Source organism: Alosa pseudoharengus, unplaced genomic scaffold (assembly GCF_046254945.1).
Source record: "Alosa pseudoharengus isolate Yale_2024_CS ecotype anadromous, Long Island Sound unplaced genomic scaffold, YU_APseudo_1.1 YU_APseudo_1.1_scf_21, whole genome shotgun sequence".
Classification (NCBI taxonomy): Eukaryota; Metazoa; Chordata; class Actinopteri; order Clupeiformes; family Clupeidae; genus Alosa; species Alosa pseudoharengus.
In genome coordinates, this window is record NW_027468674.1 from 13,302,873 (window position 1) to 13,312,872 (window position 10,000).

The window sequence follows — 10,000 nt, forward strand, 5'->3', positions numbered from 1 at the left end:
AACTCTCCTGAACACTCATCTTGTCGGTTATTGGTTGGAATACTTTATTTTGCCTTTGAGTGGTTGGCAACACTTGTTGGTAGCAATTGTTTTTGTGTGCAGATCTCTGATCCTAGGCTGCCTACAGAGACACGTTTTTGACGGCTTCCTTATGGGGCAGGAAGCTAGCGGATCGTTAGGAAAGATTACATGAATGTGATCATTTATGTTTGGGCCTTTTTGGGGCCTGAAATCGCTGATACAACCTTTAAGATCCATCCCACGGTCATCCCACGGCCACACGGCCAGACCACAGACTTCTCCTACTATAGGAAATACCAGAACCACTAACCAGAGAGCTTGGGCCTTGTGCGTGTTTGAGCCTGTATCAACCAGTCTGTTCTCTGGAGCTTTTATGATTGACACAAATAGATATTCCAGCTTTTTTTGTAACTTCCCTTAATAACTGCTGTTGGAGTTGAGCAGTAAAAATAAGTCATATGCACCATCATCTGTGCTACATGTTACTGTTAAAGGTGCTCTAAGCGATGCTGGGTAACGTCACATTTGTTGACTTTCAAACAAAACAGAGAGCTAGCTCTCTACTTCCTCCCCCTCCCTCCTGTGCTGCTCCCGTGCAATTGAAACTCTCCTTAACGCGCATCTCGTCTGTGATTTGCTGGAACAGTTTGTTATGTTATTTTTATGGGTTAGGTTTGCCCAGGTTGTTTTTGGAGCCTGGGCTGTCCAGAGATCGTGTTTTTTTAAAGTGTATTCAGGACACAGACAGCTAGCGGTTGGTTAGGTGATGTTTGCAGTAAGTGACGTGTCATAAAATGTTTTAGCCTTAAAAACGCGTGGCATCGCTTAGAGTGCCTTTACTGTAAGTCAAGTCACTCTTAGGACAACAGGAGCATAGGCATGAAACCATTCCTAGTATTTAGGAAATCAACCTGCCCCATTTGTTATTATATAAAGGTTGAGACAGTCTTAAAAAAAATAGAAAGTTATTTCTTTTATCTCTCTCCTAGTAGTAAGAGTCTCCAATTACAGTTATAGTCACCATTATGTCCCTCCACTGTTGAAACTGACCCTCACGACTCGCGTCTCTGAGGTGCAGCTGCAGACCTATCATCTGCCATTTCAGACTCTTCAAGACAGACCGGAAACACTAGCACAAAAGGAGGACAAAGGGGGGAATCGAGTGCACCTCCGATCTTAGTTCTCAGCCCTATCGCTTTCACTGGAATTAGGCCTCCATGGCTCGGATGTCGGGGACCAGCTTGGGAGCTGTGTGCTCGCAAATGGAATTTTTTTTTAGGAACGCACAATGATGTATTGATCTTTTTTTTTTTTTTTGCGGTGCCTCAATTTTTCTTTCACTTTCTATCAGTTCTTTCACTCCCGTTTAAATGTTTTTTTTTTCTTTCGGACTTTCGCTTGCTTTGTCTCCTTATATCAATCTGGAAGAGTTGGTTTTAACTGGTGATTTGGACTGATCTTCATCGGTTTTTAAAATGATTTTTTAATACAAGCCCCCCTCTCTCTCCCTCTCTCTCTCTCTCTCTCTCTCTCTCTCTCTCTGTCTTTGATTCTATTCTTGAACGTTACAGGGAGACCAAAGTTGGTCCATTCCGGAACGAAAGCGTGCACTTCTGAGAGCGTGACGGGCAGCACCGCGCCTCTCCTTGGATGGCCGGCCATGGCCATGTCCCGGAAGAGACCGCTGGACCTCTTCCACTTCAACGGCCTGCCCAAGAAGGCGATGCGTGGTGGCCGGGAGTCTGACCTGTTCCCTCTGACGTCCGCGCCGATGTCCATGCCGACCAAGAGCATCTTCAACTCCTCCTTCGAGGTGGACTCTTTCAGCAGCATCGCCAATGGTTACTCGTCGTTCGGGAGTCAGCATCAGCACCACAGTCAAAACCACCACCACCACCACCACCACCACCAGCATCCGCACCACCCACACCCACATCATCCCAATCCCCATTCCAATCCTCATCCTCAGCAGCAGCAGCAGCAGCAGCAAGGGTCCATTTTGCCCCTGGGTCATCTCAAGAGCAGCCCCTACAGCCGGGGCCGCAAACCGGGCGACAGGAAGGAGTTCCTGGTCAAGCTGGACCACGAGGGGGTGACGTCCCCCAAGACCAAGAACGGCAAGGCGCTGCAGCTTCTCGGGGGACACGAGTCGGCCGGCTCCCGGCTGGAGAGGGGCTTCGGGGGCAAAGGCATAAGCGACGTCCACCACCATGTGGGGTACACCCACCCGGCGCTGCTGGTCAAGGACAGCAAGAAGGGCAGTAGCGGAGGCGGTGGAGGAGGTGGTGCTGGTGGTAGCCGGACAGAGCTGTTGATGATGAAAGGCGCGTCCCATACCAGGAAGCCCCACATGGGGCTGGGCGAGTTCGCCGAGTATGGCGGGGCCGGCAGCGCTGCCCACAACTGCCACAGCGACTGCTCCTACTCGGACCTGGACGAGGAGGACGAGGAGGTGGAGGAGGAGGTGGAGGAGGAGGAGGAGGAGGAGGCGGCGGAGGTGGTGCGGAGGAGGGCGGCGGCGCTGGCGGCGGCCCGCGGGGAGCTGCGTTCGGCCGGACGCTTCCTCTCGCGCCTCTCCGTCTCCTCATCGTCCTCAGGCTCCTCGTCGTCGTCCAGCTCGGGATCGCTGTCCAGCTCCAGCATCTGCTCCTCGGACAACGACTCGTCCTACAGCTCCGATGAGGAGGAAGCGTCCAGGCTGATGCTCCAGGGTTGCCTGTCATCCCGGCACCCTCTGCTCCAACAACAACAGCAACAACAACAACAACAACAGCAACAGCAGCCACAACAGCCGCAGCAGCAGCCTCTAGACCAGGCCTCTGCTCCGGCTAGACACGGCGGCTTCAGCTCCAAGGCCATGGCAACGTCGGGGTCCAAGCCTTCAGCCAACAACGGTGCGGCAAAGCCACCCCGAAGGAAAGAGAACCCCAGCACTCCCACGGTCCTCTCACCGTCTCCCGCCAAAGCCACCAAAGAGCCGCCCAAGCGCCAGAAAGTGGCGTCCTCATCGCCGGACAACTCCCCAGCCACCTCCCCTTTCATGCCGGGCAGACAGCTGTGGAAGTGGTCCGGAAACCCGACTCAGGTGAGGGCCTTAGAGGGCAAAGGTCAGAGGCTAAATGTTTAACCCCTTAGGGAATGTTGGAAAATGAACGTTCTAAAGAATATCTGGGTTCATTCAGAGCCATATAAAGGTTCATTGAATTCAACATAGAATTTTAGAACCTTCAATTGTTGCGGAACGGAATCTTATGTTAGAATGTTCAAAAACCCACAGCTTTAAATGTTTAAGGTCACAGTTAAAGGATAAGTTAAGGTATTTGACTTTTCATCCAGTATTTAATTCATATTTTAAATGTCAGACATACTACACACAGCAATATTAAAGCTAATTGAATTTAATTTTATAAATATAACAACAGTTTTATAACAAAAAATATGATAACGGTGTCTATTAGGTATTTCTTAGAAATAGTTTTAAAAAGCTATCCCCTTTATAATGAATCTGTTTCTTTATTAAACATTAACATTTATTTTTTTTCTACCTATTTTTCTTCTTCCTCAGAGGAGAGGTATGAAAGGAAAGGCCCGGAAGCTTTTCTACAAGGCCATCGTGCGAGGCAAAGACATGATCCGCGTCAGCGACTGCGCCGTATTCCTCTCACCTGGGCGGCCTCACCTGCCGTACGTGGGCCGCATCGAGAGCATGTGGGAGTCGTGGGCTGGGAACATGGTGGTGAAGGTGAAGTGGTTCTACCACCCCGAGGAGACCAAGCTGGGCAAGAGGCACCGCGACGGCAAGGTAAAGGCCACGGAACGTCACGTATTACCGACGTCACGTCTTCTTATTAGGAACAGTGCAATTTCTATTTCTATTAATTATGTTCTTTTGAAATCTACTTTGTCTTTTAATTATGTTATGTTATGTTACATTGCTACATTGAAACAGTGTTCTATTCTAATTTATTCATGTTGAATTAAATTGAAACTATGAGTATATGACTGCAAGTTGGACAGACACAAAAATCTGCAGAGTTAACTAATTTTAGTTTGAAGTGTTTGAAAGCCCTCATGAGTATGAGGTGAATCAGAGAACGCCATTAGAGTTTTTGCCTCACGTTTGCTAGAAGATAAAGCTTCTATGATACAGTAGATGATCTGTGCAGGGGAGACTCATGTTAACCCACTCTGTCTCTCTCTTGCCTTCCGTTAGCATGCCTTGTACCAGTCGTGCCACGAAGACGAAAACGACGTCCAGACCATCTCCCACAAGTGCCAGGTGGTCGGCCGCGACGAATATGAGCGCCTCAGCCGCTCCAGGAAGCCCAATAGCCACAGCCAGGACCTGTACTACCTGGCTGGGACCTATGACCCCACCACGGGCCAACTAGTGACCGCCGACGGTGTGTCAATCATCTGCTAGAGTTCACAGAAGGAGACCCCTTTGGGAATTACTACTGAAAGAGTGACGGATACCACCCACCCACCTCCCCCCCCCCCCCCCCCCCCCCCCACCCCCTTCCCCACATGAATATGATAATGGGGCAGGGGGGCAATGAAGGCTGGGACTGACCCACAACAAAAAGCTGTCCGTGCCATCGGTCTTGTTGGGCTCTGACCGCCCCCTCCCTATCTCTGTGCGGGGAGAGTTGGGTTGGACGGCGGCTGCCCATGCCAGCTGTTGTGGACCGCAGCATCAGGTTGCATCCTTGGTGTCTGCACCGTGAAGGGATACAGGGGCGATAGAGAACCCGTCGGACGGAACTAGAACACTCGATCCGGCCCGACCCGACCTAAAGCCAAGGAACGTAACTCAGAGAACACGGTCAAGCACTGGAGTCTTCTACAAGAGAAGGACATTGATACTGACCTTACGATTACGAGATGTGTAAAAAATATAAAGAAAAGATTATGAAAAGACAAAAAGGCAAAGAGCTCAATGGAAGGATGGTCTTTGGGAAGATTAAAATGGAGTCTCTCGCTCCCTACACTGGTCTTACAGGTTTCTACATGCTCCATCAGGACCAAAAACACTGTTGAACTGGGGTGTAATATGGTGTTTGTAACTACGTATGTCTGAGAGATAGCGTGTGTGTGTGTCTGTGTGTGTGTGTGTGTGTGTGTGTGTGTGTGTGAAAGAGAGGAGGATAATGTATATAATACTGTATGTGTGAGTGCCCAAACGACCGCTGACTCGGAAAAAAGATGCGTGCCAGACGAGGGCCAGGAGGGAGCCACATCTGAGCCGGAGGGGAGCCGGATCTGAGACAGAGGGGAGCCAGATCTGGCCCCAGGGAGGTGGGAAGCTGGAGGGCCCCTGTGGAGTTGATGTCGACGCTCACGGTGACTTGACACAAGTGTGTGTGTGTCTGTCATCTCGTGCCACTCGTCTCTCACACACACACACACACACACACTCACACATTATAAATAAAACGCTTCAGTGGGGATTTCCAGGGATTGTTTTTTGTTTCTTTTTTTAATAAAATGCCCAGATAAATATTATCTTTGAACAAAAAAAGGAATGATTTTTTCCAATCAAGCCATACACTTCAGTACCTCTCTTTTATCTTCTTATTCAGGTGTATAGTTGTACAATTGTTTTATTCTTTGTGTGTGTGTACATATATAAAAAGGTATAAACTGTATATATGATATAAATGAAGAGAGAAGTCTATTTCTCTTTATTGCCCTCGATTGTGTTATTTTTTTAAAAAATGAGAGAACTGTTAGGTTTGATCTGGTTATTATTTTTCTTTATTATTTTGTATTTTTTCGCTCTCTTCGGAGGATGATGGCAGGCACCTCTGCTGCCATGCCTGCACTGCACACGACCTTTCATACTAAAGGTCAAAGGTCGTGAAAAGTTGTACATAAGGACAGGACGGCATGGTCCTGAGAAAGAGCAAAAGAGTTGGAGAGAGAGAGAGAGAAAAAGATGGAGGGTAATATAAGGCTTTCCATGTTCACCTCATTGTCTGTTAATGTCTTTTATCTGTTTTTTTTATACTGCTTTCTGCTTTGAGTTACTTATGTTTTTTGTTTTTTGTTTTTAAAAAAAGAAAAAAAAAAAAAAAATTTATCGCACAGTTGTCTTCATGGGGTTAAGAGTGGAGTCCTAGCAGAAAAACCCCTTTGTGGTCAAATGCATGAAAAGGACGATAAAAAAACGAGGAGAATCAGTGGTCATTAATCCTATAAGAACACACAGATCTGAAGTCATAAACGTAGTCATAGAGAAGGTATAGAAATTTATCGGGCCATGATGTAAACGTGTCCAAACCAAAGCACCTGCCTAAGGTTACTTGTCTTTAGGATGCAATAATATTGTCTATATTTAAAAAAAAAAAAAAATCAACAAATCAGAAAAATTTAATGGGACCCCTGCAATGCTACTAGACTGATGTACTTTATCTAAAAGACAATGTGCATATTCACCAATGTGCACTGCAGCATGTGTGCGAGATGTGCACTCCTGCATGCGGCCAAAACAGCCAGATCTGTGGCGAGGGCGTTGTGTCTTAGTACACACATTTTTATGTTGTGGAGAGAACCCAAAGGGTTTCCAACGGTAACTGTGTACGGCACAAAGTGAAGGACAATCAGCACCCAAGAAAGATGGCAGTTATTTTTTTATTTTTTATTTTATTTTGCTTTGTCAAATGGATTGAGTTTAAAAACAAGATGCTTCGTGTCACTTTTCCTCCTACTTTGCCAAAAATGTTTCATTGTTTCACTTCAAGTTCTTTGTTTTTCATTGTCTTTGTCTAAATTTTTGTTGTTATTGTTGTTGTCACTGTTCGATATGCAAGCCTGTAAAGACTGTTCAGTGTTGGGGGTTGAAGCAAGCAGAAAGAGTTGCCTTTTAGTTCTTGTCGTCGACTAACTTTTTAACAACATTGTTGCTGTTACACTGCAAAAAAAGAAAAAAAGAAGGAAAAAAAAACAAAGCAAAAGCTTTAAAGTAAATCAGATGTGAAATCCATGTAATGTCACTTTTTGGGTCTATAAAGGAGTTAAAAATGGTATTTTCTTAAATAAATAAACAAACAAACAAGCAAGCAAACAAATTAACACTGGATTCAGCTCTGAATATAATGATATTGCCGCCTGTTCTGTGATGGGTGGAGCTGCCTTCCCTAAGAGGACTAGCGCTCACGAGACACACCCTCTGGCGCCTGGTCTATAAGGTTGAAACACTTTGTGACATTGTTGGATATTAAAAAGAAGACAAAAAACTCTAAGATATTTCCTCTGTTTAAAAAAAAAAAAACAAGTTATTTATCTTAATTTTATTGCCTTTGTGTTGAATTTCATTAAAAAATGTCAAACTACAAGCGAGTGTATGTTTCTTGTTTATTATTATTATTATTATTATTATTATTATTATTATTATTAATTTACACACACACACACAGCGTGAAGAGGACCAGCATGAACCATGCGAGAACCATGCAATCCTTCATTAATGTTCTGTTAACGTGAAATGTCACCCAACAAGCCAACGGGTATTGATGAGTCCTTGGTCGCCGTGGTGACATTCAACCCTTTTTTCTGTGGGCTGCGGAGACATCTGGCCAGCGAAGGTCATCCTGCTCGAAGCTGTAAGGTCACGGCCTGCCAATAGCCCCTCTGGACCTCATGCAGAATGCAGTGGAGACAGACAGACAGAGAGAGGGAGGTGTGTGTGTGTGTGTGTGTGTGGGAGGGTGGGGGGGGGGGCGGTCAAGATGTCTGTCTGAGACAGAAACAAAAAGACAGACAGACAAAGAGAGAGATCGGCAGACAGAAAAAAAGAAAGAAAAAAGAAAAGAAAAATATTGAGATAAATATAACGAGATGATGAGGGGTAAAAAAGAGTGAGGAAGGGAGAGGGGGAAATGGAGCAGTCATAAAGGGAAAGTAAGGACAGAATAAAAAGGGTGGAGGCAAAGGGAAAAAGAGAGAGAGCAAAGAAATGAGGGAAGAAAGGGGGAGCAGAGGAGAAGTGGAAGTGGAGCAGGGTGAGAGCACAGCTTGCCTGGAGGCACTGCAGGTGGTATAAAATGTTTGAATAATGAAAGGGAATGGACCCATTAAGATTATAATGTAATCATATCATGTTCCCTTCCTACCCCATACACGCTCTAGACAGGAATACAAACATCCAGTGTGTGAGTGTGTGTGTGTGTGTGCGTGTTTCCGCGTGTGTCTGTGTGTGTGAGAGAGAGCGAGTGTGTATGTGTGCAAGTGTGTGTGAGTATGTGTATGTGTCTTGCTGTTTGTGTGCATGTGTGTGTGTGAGAGAGAGAGAGTACGTGCAAGGTTGCTGACACACTCCCCATGGGGTGTAGGATATCACCAACAATGTGAGTAAATTTGAACATTTTGTTAAATGCTTCCTGCAAGGGATTTGTGCCTTTTATCGCCGCTACAAGCCCCGCCACTGTGTGAAAGAGCACGCCTTTGTTAGTCACTCCGGAATAAAAAATAAAAAAAGAAATGAACAAAAAAAGCAGAGCAGAGTGGAAAAAAAACGAAAAAATGGAAAACGAACACCAGACAGACCACTGACAAACTCAGATGGTGGAGGTTCTCCCCCCCCGCTCCTGTTTGCACACTCCGGTCCCACACAAAAGCAGACTGTGGAGCTGATAGGGGCCTGATGTGGGTCTGAACTGCCGACTGTGGGCCAGAAACAAGCCAGGTCTGGGCCAGATCTAGATGTTGGAGTGTTACTATGTACATTGTGGTGTGTGTCTGTGTGTTTTTTTTTTTTTGTGTGTGTCTGTGTGTGTATTTGTGCATTTGTGTATTTGTGTATTTGTGTGTGTGTGTGTGTGTGTGTGTATTTGTGCATTTGTGTGTGTGTGTGTGTGTGTGTGTGTGTGTGTGTGTGTGTGTGTGTGTGTGTGTGTGTGTGTGTGTGTGTGTACTGACAGCCAATGAAAAGCTGACTTTTCCCCTCAGCAAGCACATGATGATTTTCACAGTTGTAATCAGGCAAATTTCAGGATAATAGTTAAGCCCTGTTCACGGTCAAATGTGACCGATTGACAATTATTTTCTCTCAAAAATATTGTTAACTTATTCTGACTACAATGAGGCTCCTTGACTTTGTTAACACAGGGCATCTGAACACACAAAACAAATTTTGATATTTTTTATAACAATTTGAGTGCTTTATTTAACTTTAGGACACTCGTGTGTATTTCCGGTCAAAAATGACCGGCCGTTAGAAATGAGTGAGTGAGAAAATGGTCAGTGTGTAAAATTGAGTCCAGGCAATCAATAAATAGGGCCATAAATAGCAAATGGAAGTTCAAAACTGGTTATATCAAATAGAACACAAGGTGATACAAAGGTCTATCACAAGATTAGATGATAATGTGTTACTATGGATTTATAGCAAGTTATAATGCAGTGGCCATTTTTGACCGGGAACACAAAACTAGTAAACATAAAACGAACACAACAGAATATAGTTTACACAACCATATCCTGTTTTTTTTTTTTTGTTTGATTTCACACACAAACAAAAAAACATCTACATAAAAAGAAATGTGCGCGCACACACACACACACACACACACACACAACCACAGCACATCAAAAGTAAATTTTTCAATGACATCCCATTCTATATCCATAGGAGCTTTAATGGCATGCCATTCTAAATCCATAGGAGCTTCAATAGCATCCCATTCTAAACCCATACACCATCAAACACCATTGACTTTCCACAGTGCACAAAGCAAGGTCCATAAAGACACCATCAAACACCTTTGACTTTCCTAGGTGCACAAAGAAAGGTCCATAAAGACATGACAGGGTTCTTTACACCTGATTGATTAATCACCCACTATGTGGATACTGTTTTTTAGAATTGATTTAGATTAAGTTTTATTTAGTATAATTTGTATTTTAGTATATTAGTATATTCTTTATCTTCTACAGTCCTTATTGCTTAGTTGTGTTTTTTTATATTATATACTTTTAA

General features: G+C 44.8%; 1 protein-coding gene across 2 annotated transcripts in view; it reads left to right on the top strand.

The window, feature by feature from the left end:
- The window catches only part of bahcc1b (BAH domain and coiled-coil containing 1b), a 63,756-nt gene extending 59,244 nt beyond the window's left edge, over positions 1 to 4,512 (top strand). For both annotated transcript variants that reach the window (XM_076297946.1, XM_076297947.1), the window contains exons 24-26: positions 1,593 to 3,106; positions 3,587 to 3,823; positions 4,235 to 4,512. In XM_076297946.1, coding sequence (XP_076154061.1) covers positions 1,593 to 3,106; positions 3,587 to 3,823; positions 4,235 to 4,444 — 1,961 coding nt within the window. In that variant the 3' untranslated portion in view covers positions 4,445 to 4,512. The remainder of the gene's footprint in view (positions 1 to 1,592; positions 3,107 to 3,586; positions 3,824 to 4,234) is intronic.
- Positions 4,513 to 10,000: the final 5,488 nt, after the last annotated feature.